At 40.9% G+C, this 20328-nt stretch overlaps 1 protein-coding gene across 22 annotated transcripts in view; it reads right to left on the bottom strand.

Annotated features, from left to right (window-relative positions):
• ARHGEF28 (Rho guanine nucleotide exchange factor 28) overlaps nt 1-20328 on the bottom strand; it is a 342857-nt gene that overhangs the window by 61726 nt on the left and 260803 nt on the right. For 18 of the 22 annotated variants that reach the window (XR_015148969.1, XM_086362143.1, XM_086362150.1 and 15 more), the window contains 7 exons: nt 19511-19559; nt 16990-17134; nt 16786-16913; nt 15460-15600; nt 12129-12376; nt 3268-3390; nt 1976-2093 (listed from right to left, as the gene is read on the bottom strand). Coding sequence is in view for 21 of the 22 variants with exons in the window: in XM_086362143.1 (XP_086218269.1) it covers nt 1976-2093; nt 3268-3390; nt 12129-12376; nt 15460-15600; nt 16786-16913; nt 16990-17134; nt 19511-19559 (952 nt within the window). In the remaining variant the exon portion in view is untranslated. The remainder of the gene's footprint in view (nt 1-1975; nt 2094-3267; nt 3391-12128; nt 12377-15459; nt 15601-16785; nt 16914-16989; nt 17135-19510; nt 19560-20328) is intronic. The other 4 variants (XM_086362153.1, XM_086362136.1, XM_086362139.1 and 1 more) reach the window with 1 other exon arrangement.

The following is a 20328-nucleotide window of genomic DNA, read 5'->3' as shown; positions in this document are numbered from 1 at the left end:
TTTCAAATATAAGAAAGCTGAGTAGAGAAAATCAAAGTTGAATTACAAAGTGACTTAAAATAAGGCAAGAAAAGGCTCCAAGTCTTCGGATCTTCAGGGATAAGTCACTGTCTTTTAACAGCCTGCAACTCAAAAGTGCAGGAATGTGCGTGCCACCCAGAAGTCTCGTCAGGAATGCTTGCCTTGGGTTCTACCTCAGTCCTACTGAAGCAGACTCTGCTTGTAAACAAGATCTCCAGGTGAAGGGTATTCTAATCACAGTCCAAAAGCACATAGTAGAGTCACAGGATCTCGTGTGCCCAGAAGCCAGAGAAAGAACTGGGGGAGAGGTCTGACTTAACTAAGGAGGCAATGTTCACTCAGTCACTATGACAGCTGCACCTGAGGAGCCAGAATTCACACTTCTCACTTCTGACACACCAAGTTGCAATCACTGTCTCACATTCTACCTGGAATTTGACATGGACGATTCTTGGAGCAGCAGTAGCTGACCTCACACAATCTGATAGCTCTTAGACGTACATTAAAATTAAGAAAGAAAATATAACCATGATACAAACTGAAAGTCTTGATTTCGTTTTCATTCTTTCACCAAGAACAAATGTCTCTTTGTATTGTGCTTATATTTTCTTGTATATTAATTATAGGAAGCTATAAAAAATGGGACATAAGGAATGGGTGCTACCATTCCTGACTGAACTCACATTCTGCTGCTGCTGCTAAGTCACTTCAATCGTGTCCGACTCTGTGACCCCACAGACAGCCTCCTACCAGGCTCCCCCATCCCTGGGATTCTCCAGGCAAGAACACTGGAGTGGGTTGCCATTTCTTCCTCCAATGCATGAAAGTGAAAAGTGAAAGTGAAGCCACTCAGTCGTGTCCGACTCTTAGCAACCCCATGGACTGCAGCCTACCAGGCTCCTCTGTCCATGGGATTCTCCAGGCAAGAGTACTGGAGTGGGGTGCCATTGCCTTCTCTGGAACTCACATTCTAATGTGACTAAAAAAATGGAAAGACTAAATCATGTGTTTCTACTCACCGAGACCCCTACCAATGAAAGGATGTTAAAAGCTGACTTTTTAGAGTGGGCATTATCATTTTCATGGTCTTCAAGATAACTGATCATAATACAAATAATAAAAATAGCTCCCACTCATCAAGCACCTTATTTATATTAGGCTGTATACTGAGCACTTTCTGAGACCATCTTATTTAAGCCTCACACCAATTCCATAAGATAAGGACTAGTATTCTCATTTGGTAGTGGAGAACACTGAGGCTCATTTCATTAACTTGCCCAACTAATGAGTGGCAGAGCCAAGTATCTGCAGTGGCCACGCAAATTTACACAAGGTCAAACCAAAGCCCTTGTTAACATAATACACTACCATCCTAATAATTCACTCATGATCAATAAGCCTGATCCTTGAGGAACAGGCACTTTTACCTATCCATTCACTGCACTGTTCTATTATTGATAACCTATTTGTACCAACCACAGGACTACCTATTGAACTAATAACTCCTCAAGGAGCTTACAGAACAGCCATGTGAATTAACAGTGTCTCAGAGGATTCCCAGATATTAGTCTTTGATGAGTTGACAGGGTCAAAAATAGCTCCTTCATAAATCATCCTCAATCTAACAAATCACTGCTGGGAGGGTAATAGGAAGATGAAGAAGAAGAGGTATTAAGGTTCGGATATGGGGGAAATAGAGATGGGAAAGGCAGGGTCAGAGTATGAGGAAGCCTACTTGCTTTGGGCTGCTTGGAGGCATTCAGACTATTGGCCAAGTCACATTACGAAAGAGAACTTTTCAAACTGGATCCAAATCCTAAGGCTTTACAGTTTTTCTATAATGAACAATCTTTATGAATCAGATGCCACAAACATTCGTAGCTGCTTACAACACCTCGGCTATGTTTAAACCTAACGCAAGAGGCAAATGTTGACCCCAGGAGTCATCACTCACCCTTTGTGTACTGCAATATCCTTTCCACCAAGACAGGGTATTTTGTGATGCGCTGAGTGACCAGCAGGATGCATTCTGGAATTCCTCGGCGTCGAGCCAGAAGGTTACTATTTCGGAGCTTAAAATATATATGCGTACATATTTTAATATACACAAACACTACCTGTATTTTCTTTTTAGGTAGGAATTTAACAATACAAAGAATCTGCAATGGTATCATTCTATTCAGACATAACGTGCATGATCATTAATTAAAAACATTATTTTCATTTAACTGTATACTTTGAAATTAATATCAACAACCCAAATCTCCAAGATTAATAAGTTTCAAGTTACTCTGATACAGTTAATTCCAAAATGAGCAAGTTTTAATACATATAAGTGCTAAGATTCATGAATAGCAAAAGTTTTGAAAAGCAGTCAGAAATCAGTTATATTTTGAACAGGAGTTTGCAATTAACTATTTGTTTTCCCAACAGGTTTTCCTCTACGTATGTTGTTCTTTAGAATAGTCCTTAAAGTTTCCTCTAATCAGGGCAACTTTTTTTCTAAAAACCTCAGTCTTCTTTTCAAGTTCTTAATACCCATGTATTTTTTTAAAAGAGAGAATCTGGTAGCATTCCTAAAAAGGTAGATAAAAAAATTAGAGTCTGTGAAACTCTAAGGGACAAATTCCTTCAATAAGTTGGACACCAAAAAATGGGATGGGGCACATTCAATTTAAAGGTGATTTAAAAGACATAAGCCCTGCATACAATATCTAAACCTTGGTCAGATCCTAATTTAAGCAATCCTATTTTATGAGATAATCAGGGAATTTTGAACACTGGCCAACTCTTTAAAGATATTAAAGAATTATTGTTTATTTAAGTGCAATAACGCCACTGTAATTTTTAAAATATATATTGTTCAGAGATACAAGTTATATATGAAATGAGGTGCGTCACAGATTTGCTTGCAATTAATCCAGTGGGGCTGAAGTGGATTCTTTATCTTTACTGTGACTCTTCTGACTTATTACTTGTCACAGCATGAAGTAGCTTCATAAGATACGACAAAGGTGCTCAGAAGTATGGAGAACATGTCTTCACAAATATAAATACAAAAGTAAATGATTTGGGAGAAATATTTTACTAACACAGAAAAAGCAGTCTTCTATCTTTGCCACACACATATCACTTCCTTCTTCCCTGAAAAACAGTATCTAGATGTGAACCTTGCTTAGATCATGTAAAAAACAAGCACGAACTTTACATTGGCTTACCATTTTGTAAGAGTTTTAAAATACTTGCCTTAATAAAATTCTGAAACTTTTTATTCTGCTGGAGTTCTTTAAAGAGGCTAACAGCCTCTTTGTGATGGCTACAGAATTCCCCATATATTTTCTTCATTTTATTTGCATTTTCTTCTGAAAACTGAGAAAAATAACATTTCAATGATGGTTTGAAAATTTAGTCAGTTCTAAGTGGCTCAGAGGGTAAAGTGTCTGCCTGCAATGAGGGAGACCCGGGTTCAGTCCCTGGGTCGGGAAGATCCTCTGGAGAAGGAAGTGGCACCCCACTCCAGTACTCTTGCCTGGAAAATCCCATGGACGGAGGATCCTGGTAGGCTACAGTCCATGGGGAGTTGGACACAACTGAGCAACTTCACTTTCACCTTTTAAACACTAAAAAGAACATGCAATTTTCATATAGTTCAATGCATTCTTTGCAAATAAAGAATAAATTCCTGGGATTTCTGACCATAATCAGTTATCTTCCACAGATACCTTTTAAAGAAAGAGTAAGTAATCAATAGGTAAGAGGAAGACATCAACATAATGTGATTATATGATATTGAACTAACTCAATTATCAATAGCCAAATGAAAAACATTTGCTATCTTCTATGTTCTGGGTGTTTACGCAACTTTATAATTTCGATTTGCAGTTTTAATACTTTTATAGATTGAAGGAAGGGTATGGGGCATATTCAGGGATCCTCAGGAAAACTGACATTCACATTGGCTAACTGACCATGTCCACAAACTCAGTGCTCAGGTAGGAGCTTGATTTGTCATCACAAATGGATCAAGAGGCAGGTTATTATTAACCAAGATGACAGAGAAAGATGAGTAACCAGAAGGCCAATTCATTAACTGATGGTCACAAGTAGAATCAGGGACTGAGGATTTCAAAAACCTATATATTGTCACTCTGCTTATTTAACTTATATGCAGAGTACATCATGAGAAACGCTGGGCAGGAAGAAGCACAAGCTGGAATCAAGATTGCCAGGAGAAATATCCATAACCTCAGATATGCAGATGACACCACCCTGATGGCAGAAAGTGAAGAGGAACTAAAAAGCCTCTTGATGAATGTGAAAGAGGAGAGTGAAAAAGTTGGCCTAAAGCTCAACATTCAGAAAATGAAGATCATGGCATCTGGTCCCATCACTTCATGGCAAATAGATGGGGAAACAGTGGAAACAGTGTCAGATTTTATTTTGGGGGGCTCCAAAATCACTGCAGATGATGACTGCAGCCATGAAATTAAAAGACGCTTACTCCTTGGAAGGAAAGTTATGACCAACCTAGATAGCATGTTGAAAAGCAGAGACATTACTTTGCAAACAAAGGTCCGTCTAGTCAAGGCTATGGTTTTTCCAGTGGTCATGTATGGCTGTGAGAGTTGGACTGTGAAGAAAGCTGAGCACCGAAGAATTGATGCTTTTGAACTGTGGTGTTGGAGAAGATTCTTGAGGGTCCCTTGGACTGCAAGGAGATCCAACCAGTCCATTCTAAAGGAGATCAATCCTGTGTGTTCATTGGAGGGACTGATGCTAAAGCTGAAACTCCAATAATTTGGCCACCTCATGTGAAGAGTTGACTCACTGGAAAAGAACCTGATGCTGGGAGGAATTGGGGGCAGGAAGAGAAGGGGACGACAAGGAAGTCCCCTTCTCAAGGAAGTTCTCAAGGAAGGAAGAGAAGGATAAGATGGCTGGATGGCATCACCGACTCAATGTACATGAGTTTAAGTAAACTCCAGGAATTGGTGATGGACAGGGAGGCCTGGCGTGCTGCGATTCATGGGGTTGCAAAGAGTCAGACACGACTGAGCGACTGAACTGAACTGAACCTGTAGAAAAATCTCTGTTGAAAAATCTACAAAGAAACCCACTTAGAATCATAAGCTGGTATGCAGAGAATCTGCTGAGCAATGTGAATGCCAGTCTTTCAGACTCTGATGACCCCACACATACACATCCATGTTGAAGATCACTGCAACAGAAACCAAAATACACCTACACCCCCTTAGAAAGTTTATCACTATTTCTGGACTTTTCAACTTTGCTCACAGTTTTATCTGTTTGAGGCAAATACATCTCAGGAAATGATTCTTAAACCACCAACAAGAATACACAGGTACAAATCTAACAAAACATACAGAGACCTTGTGTGCTAAAAACTACACAATGCTGACAAAAGAAATCAAAGAAGATTTAAATAAACACCACGTTCATAGATTAGAAGATTCAACACACTAAAAATGTCACTTCTCCTCAAAAGGTTTAATGCAATTCTTAATAAACCTAGTAAGTTTTTAGAGATCTAGACAAGATTATTCTAGAATTTATACCAAAGATAAAGGAACCAAAATAGCTAAAAATAATCTTGAAAAATAATAAAGTGAAAGAGCTGTCTACTCAATATCAAGATTTATTATAGAACTTATTATTAGATATATTATTACATAACAAGATTTACCATATACGGTCATAACTATCACTATGGAATGATACACACACATCAATGGAACAAAATAGGAACCCAAAACACCCAACAGATTTGGACAGAGAGCAAAGCAATTTATTGGAAGATGGACAGCCCCGTTCAACAGACAATATTACAGCAGATGAACATCCACAGATGAAAATAAAAAAGATTCTTGACCAAAGTCTCGTATTTTATACAAAAATTAACTCCAAATGGATCACAGACTTACATGTAAAACATAAACCTATAAAACTTAAAAATGTAAAACTAGAAAAAGACACATAGGAGAAAATCTTTGGAATCTCATGCTAGATAAAGAGTTCTTAGACTTCAAACCAAGAGCCTGAAACCTGACATATTGAACTTTACCAAAATTACAGAAGTTACAGATTTAGAGAAAATATTCACAAACTACCCATCTGCCTGAAGGTTAGTCTCTGGAATAGATAAAAAATAACAATATTCAACAGTAAGAAAACAACCCAAGTAGAAAATGGGCAAAAGATAAGGACAGACATTTCACTGGAGAGGACATGCACATACACGCCAGTAAGCACGTGACGGACGTCCAGTATCATAAGCCACTGGGGACACGTGATTTAAACCGCAACGAGACACTACTACACACCGCTCAGAATAGTTAAATAAAATACAGTGACGATTCCAAATGCTGGTGAGGGCGTGGTGAAACTGGCTTACCAGTACACTGTTGATAGGAATGTAAAATGTTACATCCACTCTGAGAAACAGTTGGCAGTTTCTTATAAAATTAAACATGCAACTACCAACCATACAACCCACAAACTGTACTCCCAGGCACTGATCCCAGAGAAATGATACTTTAAATATGCATATAAATCTGCATGTGACTGCTCATGTGCTCACGTGTGCATGGATTCCCAGAAGGTTCAGTGGTAAAGAATCTGCTGGCCAATGCAGGAGACGTGGGTTCAATCTCTGGATCAAGAAGATCCTCTGGAGGAGGAAATGGCAAGCCACTCCAGTATTCTTGCCTGGGAAATCCCATGGACAGAGGAGCTTGGTGGGCTACAGTCCTCAGGGTCACAAACAGTTGGACGCGACTGAGCAACTGAGCACACCAGCAATAACCAGGTGCTCTTGAATAAGTGAACGATTAAAGAAACTGTGGCATATCCACACCACAGCATACAACTGACACACACAGCCATCTCAATGATGGAGAGAATTGTGCTGAGTGAAAAGCAGTCAATCCAAAAGGGACATACAGTGTATATAATCTGTACAACGTATATATGACACATATGTCATGATTGAAATGACAGAGAACAGATTAGTGATGGCCAGCAGTTGGAGACAGGAGAGAAGGAGGTGCGGCTATAAAGTGACCAGAGGAGGAATCTTCATGATGACAGCAACGTTCTGTAATTTTGTTGTATCTCTATCAGCACCTCAGCCGATACATAATGAGATTATTATTGGTGGGAAATAATTTTAAAATGCCAAACCCCAGACCCAGTGCTATCAAACAACACTCTAGGTAGGGAGTGGGTACATAGGATATCTCATTCTTAAGCTTTAAGAGACGTCTATGTACCTGAAATTGGAAAACCATTGCTATATACCCACCATGCTCCACATGCTCAGAATTCCTCACCAACACAAGTTCCCACTGACTAAATTACCATCACATTCCAGTCAGCCTCCTGAGGTCTGGAGCCTAAGACTGGAATGTGGGATTTCCCCAGACCCGCTCACACGCCCTTCAGCAGCTTGCTGGCCCTCTGTTCCCACAGAGCCACTCCCACAGCCGCTGGCTGAGGACTTTGCTTCTATATTGTTCAGGAGACAATTTTATTTACACAGAACTGGAAGGAAGCCCGCCACACCGACTAAGCGTGTCCGCGAACAGGAACACAAAAGCAGACTTAATCCTTTCTCTGAATACCAAGGATTTCCCCCCAGTTGGAGAAGTGTGTGCTTTATCCCAAAGACTGCCAGGCTTTACCCTGTGCTAACAGTCAGCTTCCCAAACCTTGTCCTCAATTTCCACACAAATTAAATTAAAAACTGGTAGAAATGTGAAACTTCTGTCAACTATGAAAGCGATGAAAGAACAAAAAACTATTTTAAGTGATTAGAATTAAAAGTCATGATTGTATCAAAGGAAGAAAGATAGATGGAAATACTTTCAAATGATAAAATAATTTTGCACTTCATTTTTGGAAGCCCTCAGATTCAAGTTCACAAAGACACAATTAGACATTTTAATTCAAACTGTCTTGCAAAGTACTTTATTGTCTCTTAACCTGGCACTGTATATGTTTGGGGTGAATTATGACGACAGACAGGTCAAGGACTTTAAAGATAAGATGCAAAACATTAAGCACTTTGATTAGGAACTTAACACTAGTGTGGATTTTTACACAGTGAGACATGAGGGAAAAGATCTGGGGCAATTGTCAGGATTTTTTTTTCTTTTTGTGTATTACAAATATTTGTATTTAAGTATATTTAAATGTTTAGTCTATAGACCAACAACTAAACTCCTTTGGTGTCTGTGACAGGGCGAAACTGATATAAAATTAAATTCTGAACGTGACATTTTGGCATCTACTTAGAGAAAGCCAAACTAAAGTAACTAGTGAGAGATATCCATGCCCTTCCTCAAAAAGCTTTAAGCAACTACAAAATATAGCCCTGGAGTGAATACCTGGTGTGTTTGCGGTGGTGGTTTCGTTGCTAAATTGTATCCGACTCTTGCAACCCCATGGGCCGTAGCCTGCCAGGCTCCTCTGTCCATGGGATTGTCCAGGCAAGAATACTGGAGTGGGCTGCCATTTCCTTCTCCAGGGGATCTTCCCGACCCAGGAATTGAACCCGGGTCTCCTGCACTGCAGGCCCATTCATTCTATAAATATTTATAGTACCCAGCACTGTTCTAGGTATTGAAATAGAGTAGTAACCAAACAGATGAGACTCCCTACCTTACTGGGACTTAAAGACTAGTGATGGTAGCAAGCTTGCCCAGCATGTTCCCATGGTATCTCAAAATAACATATTCTTAACTCAAACCCCAACTATGCCATTTAACAAGATGTGTGAACTTGGGAAAGTCATTACTTCTCCATACTTCAGTTTTAGGGAAAATAATATTTACCTCACTGTATAGTGAAGATTTGGAGAAGGCAATGGCGACCCACTCCAGTACTCTTGCCTGGAAAACCCCATGGACGGAGGAGCCTGGTAGGCTGCAGTCCATGGGGTGAGGTAATATAAGTACCTTAAAAGTCCCAGCCATTTTAAGGCTGCTGGATGCATGTTATTTAATTTCTGCATTAGCATGTTCTGGGGCTTCCCCAGTGGCTCAGCGGTAAAGAATCTACCTGCAATGCAGGAGGCAGAGGAGATGCAGGTTTGATCCCTGGGTGGAAAAGGTTCCCTGGAAGAGGAAATGGCAACCCACTGCAGTATTCTTGCTTGGAAAATTCCACGGACAGAGGAGCCTGGCGGGCTACAGTCCATAGGGTCACAAAGAGTTATATACGACTGAGAACGCATGCACGCATTAGCATGTTTTAAATGGACAGCTTCTTTCAGAGAGATGGGGGGCCAATACAAATTGTCAACAATACATTATTTTTTTACAGATGAGTGGCACAGCCTATTCTCATTGATGCCTCAAACATCCCAAGCACCTAAAAAGTGCCTCCTTCTAATGAAACTTGCTTATCTCTCAGGCATGAACTCCAGGGCTCTCGTGATAAGATCTGCCTCACTCCTAAAATTAGGCAGTGCTTATTTTGCAACTACTGATGAGACCATCAAGGGCCAATGGGGGAGGCATGTTTTTAGACAGCTCATCACATTAAGAAAAGGGAACCCTCTTACACTGTTGGTAGGAATGCAAACTAGTACAACCACTATGGAGAACAGTGTGGAGATTCCTTAAAAAACTGGAAATAGAACTGCCTTATGACCCAGCAATCCCACTGCTGGGCATACACACCGAGAAAACCAGAATTGAAAGAGACATGTGTACCCCAATGTTCATCGCAGCACTGTTTATAATAGCCAGGACATGGAAGCAACCTAGATGTCCATCAGCAGATAAATGGATAAGAAAGCTGTGGTACATATACACAATGGAGTATTACTCAGCCATTAAAAAGAATACATTTGATGGATTAAAGACAATCTCTTTAACAAGTGGTGCTGGGAAAAGTGGTCAACCACTTGTAAAAGAATGAAACTAGAACACTTTCAAATACCATACACAAAAATAAACTCAAAATGGATTAAAGATCTAAATGTAAGACCAGAAACTATAGACCTCCTAGAGGAGAACATAGGCAAAACACTCTCCGACATACATCACAGCAGGATCCTCTATGACCCATCTCCCAGAATATTGGAAATAAAAGCAAAAATAAACAAATGGGACCTTATTAAACTTAAAAGATTCTGCACAACACAGGAAACCATTAGCAAGGTGAAAAGGCATCCTTCAGAATGGGAGAAAATAATAGCAAATGAAGCAACGGACAAACAACTAATCTCAAAAATATACAAGCAACTCCTACAGCTCAACTCCAGAAAAATAAATGACCCAATCAAAAAATGGGCCAAAGAACTAAATAGACATTTCTCCAAAGAAGACATACAGATGGCTAACAAACACATGAAAAGATGCTCAACATCACTCATTATCAGAGAAATGCACATCAAAACCACTATGAGGTACCATTTCACGCCAGTCAGAATGGCTGCGATCCAAAAGTCTACAAGCAATAAATGCTGGAGAGGGTGTGGAGAAAAGGGAACCCTCTTACACTGTTGGTGGGAATGCAAACTAGTACAGCCACTATGGAGAACAGTGTGGAGATTCCTTAAAAAACTGGAAATAGAACTGCCTTATGATCCAGCAATCCCACTGCTGGGCATACACACTGAGGAAACCAGAAGGGAAAGAGATACATGTACCCCAATGTTCATCACAGCACTGTTTATAATAGCCAGGACATGGAAGCAACCTAGATGCCCATCAGCAGAGGAATGGATAAGAAAGCTGTGGTACATATACACAATGGAGTATTACTCAGCCATTAAAAAGAATACATTTGAATCAGTTCTAATGAGGTGGATGAAACTGGAACCTATTATACAGAGTGAAGTAAGCCAGAAAGAAAAACACCAATACAGTATACTAACGCATATATATGAAATTTAGAAAGATGGTAACAATAACCCTGTGTACAAGACAGCAAAAGAGACACTGATGTATAGATCAGTCTTATGGACTCTGTGGGAGAGGGAGAGGGTGGGGAGATTTGGGAGAATGGCATTGAAACATGTATAATATCATGTATGAAACGAGTCACCAGTCCAGGTTCAATGCATGATACTGGAAGCTTGGGGCTGGTGCACTGGGATGACCCAGAGGGAGGATATGGGGAGGGAGGAGGGAGGAGGGTTCAGGATGGGGAACACAGGTATACCTGTGGCGGATTCATTTCGATATTTGGCAAAACTAATACAATATTGTAAAGTTTAAAAATAAAATAAAATTAAAAAAAAAAAAAGAATACATTTGAATCAGTTCTAATGAGGTGGATGAAACTGGAGCCTATTATACAGAGTGAAGTAAGCCAGAAAGAAAAACACCAATACAATATACTAATGCATATATATGGAATTTCGAAAGATGGTAACGATAACCCTATATGCAAGACAGCAAAAGAGACACAGATATATAGAACAGTCTTTTGGACTCTGTGGGAGAGGGAGAGGGTGGGATGATTTGGGAGAATGGCACTGAAACATGTATAATATCATATATGAAATGAATCGCCAGTCCAGGTTTGATGCATGAGACAGGATGCTCGGGGCTGGTACACTGAGACAACCCAAAGGGATGGTACGGGGAGGGAGGAGTGAGGGGGGTTCAGGATGGGGAACACATGTACACCCGTGGTAGATTCATGTTGATGTATGGCAAAACCAATACAATATTGTAACCTCCAATTAAAATAAATAAATACAACACAATAAATAAACAAAATAAATATAATAAATACAATACAAATAAACCAATACAATAGTAACCTCCAATTAAAATAAATAAATTTATATTAAAAAAAAGAAGTGAATTTTCATAAGGAATTCATCTGTGGCTGCGCCTCCTTCTGGAGACAGTGATAGACAGATGGATGAGCCAGGCATCCTGCAACACAGAAGAGCCATTCACTGGCTGTTAAAAGCTTTCAGATATCGGTCTCACATACCAGCATCAAACAAAAGAAAACCAACTGTCAATAATCGTAATGAAATCAATTTCAGTTCCCTGCAGGCTTTGAACACTAGAGAGCCTGTACCTTTAAGCTTTGAGATTTTAAGACTTTCAAACCTTTCTCACCTGTTGTACTAGAATATCTCCAATTCGGCCGATGATGAAATTCCTGTCATTGCCAACACAGGATTCCTGCCTTCGCTCCTTCATACTACAGAAGAAATGCTTGTGGATTTCAAGTAACTCGTCCAGACAGGGGAAGATTTTGTCCACAGTGCTGTGGTCCAGCTGCAGCTCCTCTTTCATCCCTTTCCTGAAGATCTCAGACATGATGAACAGGGTCTGGATGTGATGCAGTTCTGTCTGCATTAGCTCTGGAACAGGTGAGCAGAAACAAGCTTTAAAACAAGTATCACTGAAGGTTAACTAGATTTACTGTGCTGATCGTTTTGCAATATATATACAAATACCATTAAGTTATCATGAAACTAACATAATGTCATATGTCGGTCAGACCTCAGTTTTTTTCAAAAGTATCCCTATCGACCTAAATTCATAGCTAAACAGTATATGTTATATAAATAAAAGAGGAAAGGTTTAAGAATAACAATACTCTTCTACTATTAAATCAGCACTGACTAAATCTTTAATGTAAGCTCAAAATTATTCTCTTCTTCCCAGATATTATAAGAGGATATATAAAAGTTAAGTCCAATATATACAGAATCCAATGTATCAAACTTTCATAATATAACCAGCTAACATCTTTAGGTACCTTCAGTTGGGAACCAGGTTTTATTTTGTCCTGAATACTCCATAAAATATAACTTAGTTTACCTCTTTTCTTTTTTTTTTGCATTGAGTAGGAGCAAAATTTGAAAAGATCCTGATGCTGGGAAAGATTGAAGGCGGGAGGAGAAGGGGACGACAGGATGAGATGGTTGGATGGCATCACTGACTCAATGGACATAAGTTTGAGTAAATTCCAAGAGCTGGTGATGGACAGGGAGGCCTGGCATGCTGCAGTCCATGAGGTCGCAAAGAGTCGGACACAACTGAGTGACTGAACTGAACTGAACTGAGGAGCACAATTAGCTTGGTGAATTACATTGAATTAAATACAATAAAGTTCCTCAATGCATACAACAGTAGGTCCTTTCCATTACTGGATCTGTCTCCAAAGTTCTACTTTCTCCAAGAGAAACCAATGTGTTATGATCAAGGGACATCATCAAGAAAGTGAAAACAACAATCCACGTAACAGGAGAAAATATTTGCAAATCATGTATTTGATAAGGGACCCGAGTCCAGAATTTATAAAGAACTCTTATAACTCAACAACAAAAAACACAACAGTTCAAAATAGGCAAAAGATTTGAATAGATATTTCTCTAAAGAGATATACTAACAGCCAATGAGCAAATGAAAAGACAAGCAACAACATTAGCCATCAAGGAAACATAAAATCAAAACTACCATGAGACCCCACATTATATATACTACAATAATTGTGATTTAAAGGATGAACAATAAAGAAGCCTTGGTAAGGACATGGAGAAATCAAAACCCTCATACATCACTGGTGTGAATGTAAAATGTTATCGATGCTTTGGAAAACAGTTCTTCAAAAGGCTCAACATAAAGTTACCATGTGACCCCCAAACTGGAAACAACCCAAAACAACCCTCAAGTCATGACTGGAAGAACAAAGTGTGGTATATCTGTACAATGAACTATCACTCAACCACAAAAAGGAGCAGAGTGCTGAATTATATCATAGCATGGATGGACCTTGAAAACAGTATGCTAAGTGAAAGCTGCCAGGCCCCAAACCTAAATATTGCATAATACACACCATATGTCCAGAATAGACAAATTCATAGGGACAGAAAATAATGAGTGGTTTCCAGGTGCTGTGGGAGGGGGCCCAGGGGAATGCCTGCTACTGGGCACAGCGTTTCTCTCTGGAGTATGGAACTGCTCTGGAATTAGACAGTGGTGGATGGTTGCACAACTTTATAAATATACTAAAACATTACAAATATACTATAATATAGATTTGTACACTGTAAAGGGGTGAACTTTAGATCTCAATTTTTGTGATATATCAATTTTAAAAATACACCATGAGAGAAAACAATAATTCACCATTACCAAGAGCATCAGAAGTGTCGGTTCTAGACTAACGAGTATTTCCAAACCCACATACAGGTTTTAAAAAAGAATACAAAATATCAGCCATGGAGGGGAAACAAATCAAAATGTGGCTTTGTTTATTATTTTATCATAAACAAAACTCTCTACCCACTAATTTATTGTTATTATTGTATCCTACCACATTTTTAACACCTACTCTGTACTAAGTATCTACCATGTCACTTCATTTAATCCATTAATCCATTATGATCCCAAATATACGAATGATTTTCTTATCTCTAAAAGCCAATGAAGAAAAGAGGGTAAACGATTTTCCCTGAAACATAAGACCTTCTGGCCCAAAGGCCCATGCTCTGAACCACACTACATTATAATTCACCCCAAATGGGTTAGACTATTTTTAATAATATATGAAATCAAGAAATAAAAGAAGAAAATTACAATATAACAAACTGCATGGGAAATACTAAAGGGGACAGAACCACCCTTTCCAAAGAAATTCCCTCCTACACAGCTTTAGACTGATTTCACAGCATGCACACACATCGGCTCATCTGACCTGCATAACCATCTCACACAGGGGAGAAGGGGCCCTAGTCACCACCGGACTTTGTAGTGCTTTGCACACACAGGATTAGTGAAAACTAAGGGCTAGGCTCATATTTAAAGTTAAGGTGCCTTCTTGGAACCACTTTCCAACATCTACTTTATACTTGAAAAATTTTTAAGCTTCATTTTTTCCTAACAACTCTATCATCTAACCTTCCCTAATTCAGACTGCCTTCACCCCAGGTAGCATGAAATCGTAAAACCTCCCACAACTGAACCCCATCCTCAACACTGCCACCCACAATCACACGTGATACCAGTCCAGGTGCTGTCGGTCCCACTGCATCTCGTGAGTGACCGTCCCTGGTGTGTGCAGGCAAACTACAAGGCCGTAAATGCAGCAGCCTTGACTACCCACCTTAAAAATGCGAACATTCTCTGTGATTCTTACAACAGAAGAGGCAAACGAGTAGAGATCAGGCCTAATTCAACTTGAAAAGGGTAGAAGAAATCAAATCTGCTTTGTACCAAGCATGTACAAGGCCTCCTTCAAGCCTCACAACATTTTGATCCTGAGCCTCATTATCCCCATTTTACAAAAGGAAAAACTGAGTTTCAGGTGAGTTATTATTATATCTGAGACTAAGTGACCAGGAAATGGTAGAACCAGAATTTGAACTCCAGCTTGAATCCATGGTCTTGTCTCTGCACCACACCGCTGCAACCCAGAGACCATGATTGTAATGCTTACCAAAAATGACATCCTGTCTTTGGATGACATCCTTCTCCTGCAGACTACAAAATGAAGGGTCCACCACCAGACTCCAAGATTCCGCTTCAAACTCCTGGGCATCGCCGCTGAGGTCACTCCACAGAGAAGAATCCACGACATCTAACATCCATTAAGAAAAGAAAAGCTAAAGTGGGTGAACACGTGTAACACAAACAGACCTTCTCAAGTGCCTACGTTTATAGATTCATCACCCTAAAGAAACCCGCTATGAACATAGAAACAACGAAGCCAAAATACTGCGATACAGAATTGAAACAACTGAAACCAAACTAGTGAAATGGTCCAGATTACGCATGAAAAGCAAAGCAGAATCAGGTATTAACAGCTTCTGTGTGTATACGCAAAAAAAAAAAAAAAAAGATTCTTTCATTTGTTTGGCTTGTTCTATTTGAGTTTTATTTTTGGTCATCCGCAGAGTCCACACGTGCTCACACAGCCTTGAACTCACTGATTTTTCGCCCCACGTTACTCTGCACTGTTCGCTCAACACTGAATCTTGTACGTGTCCACTTGGTTTGCTCTTCACTTGCCTTGCTATCCTCAATATAAACATGAAGCAGGGTACGAGGCTGTGAGTCACATGTGAGTACAGATTTTTCTGAGAGAATCTGACAACACACACATACCCCCTTCAGGAAAACTAAATTCTACTTGTCCGAACAGCACCCCTCAGAGAGAATCCAGCTCAGAGAAGTACAAACGTGATGACAATGGACTTAGAATAAGCAGATGTATGGGGAAGAGTCTACCCCTTTCTCTCACCACTCCTCTCCTTTCATTGGGTTTTCCTCTGCCTATTAATATAGCTTGGATACAGCAAGCAATTCCCCAGATTGTCCTCTCCACAAACATGTTTTTAAAAAATGCTTTTATTCCCCCAGAAGTAGGAGGCAACACAAGGGGATAAATATCTTAGAGATCCAGACAAGTCCAGTCTTAAGTAACTGAAATATATATATAAAGTATGATCCTATTCCAATTCATCAACAGCTGTAAAAAAATTTTAAAGAACATCTTTCTCTTCATGATGTTTATGACATTCTTTGGAGAGTATGTCCCTTTAAAAAATACATCATGTTCCCTTGGCTACTATCTGGGAGTCTCTTCTGGGGCTCAGTGTTCATTGTTTTTATCAGAAGAACCTGCACCAAAGAGACACCATGAAACAGAACTCTCTTAAACAGAATAAAAGAAAAATGCTTCCATCTTATGTCCTTCGGAAAACATCCCTTTCAGCAAATGCTCACAGAAACCCATGTCAGCACAAAGGCATCTTCTCCTCACCTTCCGTTAAGAAGGAGTCCGTGGAGGGGGACGAGCCCATGGGCTGGAACAGCTCGTCAGAGTGAGACCTGCTTCTCCAGGTGCTGCCATCATTCTCGGACTCCAAGGATGCCCCCGGCCTCCTGAAGCTGGAGGGGCAGGGAGGACAGTCAGCCCAGGCTGCCACGCTGAGAACGCAAGGCGTCACACCACAGCAAGCCTTACCTTTCCAAGGTGGTGCCTGGGACACTTCTGGACAAGGGATGCACTTGCCCTGCCATCTCCTTCCTCCCGGTTGGCAACCCGATAGGCATGGAGGAGGAAGGGTGCAGAGAGAGCCCAGGCGATGGGACGTCTCGAAACGAAGAATCTGGAAATCAGAACGGACACTTCATGATGTTTCCAAAGAGGGCAACGAGTAAAGGTCGTCACTTAAAAGCCAGAAAGCTGAACACTCCAACGGCGGCTTCTAACGTGTTGCAAGCCCAGCCTTGAAACCAGTTTCCTGGCCACATCCCAACACCTGCTGGAAACGTCCCTTCCAGCTCACACCCTCCTGGAACCAGGCTTCAGGCCTGCTTCAGCATACCCACGTGGAGAAACTGGGGGCAGCTGGGATTCCACAAACAAACCAGAAGATGGAATGGGGAAACACGGGGGCAGCTTGCCCATAAAATCCTGCTGCACTCCTCAGAGCCAGCTGTAAACAGATACAAGGTGCTATTAGCACTGTCACGAGAATGCGCACTGCGTATATAAACAAGCACACACACACACAGAGCACATCAGTGGCTTGGAATGATGCTGGGGAGTCTGTTCTTTACGCTGTAAGAATGGCAGGCAGATGAAACCTGCAAGCCAAGCGGGGCTCTTCTCTCTCACTTATCAAAAAATGAAACGATGCTTCAGTACCTTTCTGGTCAGTTTAAAATGGGATGGGCATCTAAACATTTGCATTTGATGTGTATTAAAAGTGACTCTCCGAAAATATTTCAATCCTGTATGATCGCTTAGCACATGCCTTTCTCAAGTAAAGGGGGAAAAAGACTTATATGGAAACCTAAGACATTACAAAGGATTCTACACGTGTATGATTTAATTTTATTCTCACGACTCCTAAGTCAAGAGAAGGAACAGATGGTATTCTATCAAGTCTAAAATGCTTTTTAGTTATTTTCATGTTTCACCTTACGAATTTGAGGAGTGTCTTCCAGCTGAGGTCAAAGGGACTTCTGGTGAAGAAGCAGGGGTGTGACCAATGTCACACTTGCCTGCACTAATTTTCCCTTGGGTAACATCACATGCAGTCACACGTTGCCATCAATTTGCATACTCCCCTAACAACCCTGATTCAAATGGCTTCTAAAACACGGATCACACTGTTGCAGCACTGAAGTGAAAAGTGACCACAAACGTAAAGTGCCCGCCACAGGGCAAGCTATGTAATATGTGAAGCAGAAGAAACTGTGAGATCTCTCACGTCAAATCAAAGGATTTTCAAACGCAGGACAATGGTCTGTCTGGTTCTTGCATGCAATGTAAAGACTGTCAAAGGCTGACAATTACTTCAATTTCAACCATGTATAATTCAAGAAAAAACAGAATCACTGAGTTTAACCACATGCAAACAAAACACAGGTCTACCCTGAAATTTCAACTGTCATTCTAATGGAGCTGATGCAATCACAGCCTCAGGCTGGCTACTAAAAGGTACCAGGTTGCTCTGATAATGAATAACAGAGACTGATAAGAATCTATAGATTCTCAATTTGAGGACTTTATCCTAATCTTGTGATTCTTAAGAAGCATATCTTCTGTATTGGTCAAGATAAATATGTGCTGTTGCTAGGAAAACATAAAATTATGTACATTTAATGTAGTGATCGGGCTTCCCTGGTAGCTCAGCTGGGAAAGAATCCACCTGCAAGGCAGGAGGCCCTGGTTCAGTTTCTGGGTTAGGAAGATCCACTGGAAAAGAGACAGGCTACCTACTCCAGTTTTCTTGGGCTTCCCTGGTGGCTCAGCTGATAGAGAATCTGCCTGCAATGTGGGAGACCTGGGTTCAGTCCCTGGGTTGGGAAGATCCCCTGGAGAAGGGAACGGCTACCCACTCCAATATTCTGGCTTGGAGAATTCCATGGACGTGGGGTTGCAAAGAGTCAGATGCAACTGAGCAACTTTCACTTCACTTCAATATGGTGTTTATCTTTCCCCCAAGAGGCTGTTATCAATAGTGCCTATTACACTAATGTGCATCTTAAAATTGAGGCAACATCATAATACGACCTCCATTCAGCCTTCCCTAATCTAAAGGATCATAAAGCACATGTAGCACAAAGGCTACTACGTTGCCAGAGCTTCTGCCATTCTTGCTTTCTTTGTCAAGAAAAATGATGCCAATTTTGCCCAGCATGAGGCTTCCCTGGTGGCTCAGAATAAAGAACCTACCTGCCAGGGCAGGAGACTCAAGTTCAATCCCTGGGTTGGGAAGATGCCCTGGAGAAGGAAATGGCAACCTACTCCAGTATTGTTGCCTGGAAAATCCCATGTACAGAGGATCCTAGCAGGCTACAGTCCATGGGGTCACAAGAGAGTCGAACACAACTTAGTGACTAAACAAGAAAACATGCCCAGCATATGCCATGAAAGGAGGAATTACTGGGCCAATCGGAGAACTGAAAGAGACGGGGAACGTGTGGTATGTATGAAATGGAGAAAAGTTCTTGTCGTTTTTCATATTACTTACTTCCAAGGATGGTCTGTGGTTTGTTCTTATTATATTTCTCTTGGAATTTCTGTAAAGAACATGAGAAACACAAAAAGAAAGATCAAAGCACCACTCGACTACAAGAACGTCCACAGTTAAACAGAACAGGCTTCTTATCTTTGCCATTTTCATGTTCTTTTATTTCACACAAAGAGGAATTCAAAGCAAAAGACATAAAACGCAACCAAGAGAAAAGTGTTATGACAATGAGATGTACTTGTTGTAAGGGAGGTGTGCCTCCAGAACAGGTCTCAGCAAGAGCCCGGCTTTGGTAAAAGCCTGAGGGGACCGCAAATCTCCAGCTCCTATTCCAACCCAGGCTCAGAGAGGAGTCACGGCAGCGCTATCTCCTTCCTACTTGTTCTTTCTGTTCCAGGCTATTCCTCCCAGCTACAGGACACGGCGACCTTGAGCACTGAAATGTTACCCTCGACTTTGTGACCCGACAAAACATGTGTTTCAAATAACACAGGGTTGGAGACCGCACACTTCCCTCTGAAGGGGCCTCGTGCTCACTCACATGCACTCCTGGCCTGGGTTTCCAGTGGGAGACAAAGGACCGTGACGATAAACCCCTCCATCTGCTCAAGCCCACCCCCAGACACTGCGAACGCTCCTCAGTGTTTGGTCCGGCACACCTCACAGCGTGGTCTGAGGACCAGTAGCGTCACCTGGGGACACGTCAGAGAGGCACATTCTCAGAACCCCCCCAGACCTCCTGCATCAGGAATTCTGGGAGAGGGGCCCAGAAATCTGTGTTTTAACAAGCCCTCCAGGCAACTCTGATGTGGGCTGGT

Source organism: Bos grunniens, chromosome 20 (genome assembly GCF_055505025.1).
Source record: "Bos grunniens cultivar Pamir isolate PY7600 chromosome 20, Bosgru_T2T1.0, whole genome shotgun sequence".
NCBI classification, from domain to species: Eukaryota; Metazoa; Chordata; class Mammalia; order Artiodactyla; family Bovidae; genus Bos; species Bos grunniens.
The sequence above is the reverse complement of the archived record's forward strand: the minus strand, read 5'-3'. Positions and strand labels throughout refer to the sequence as shown.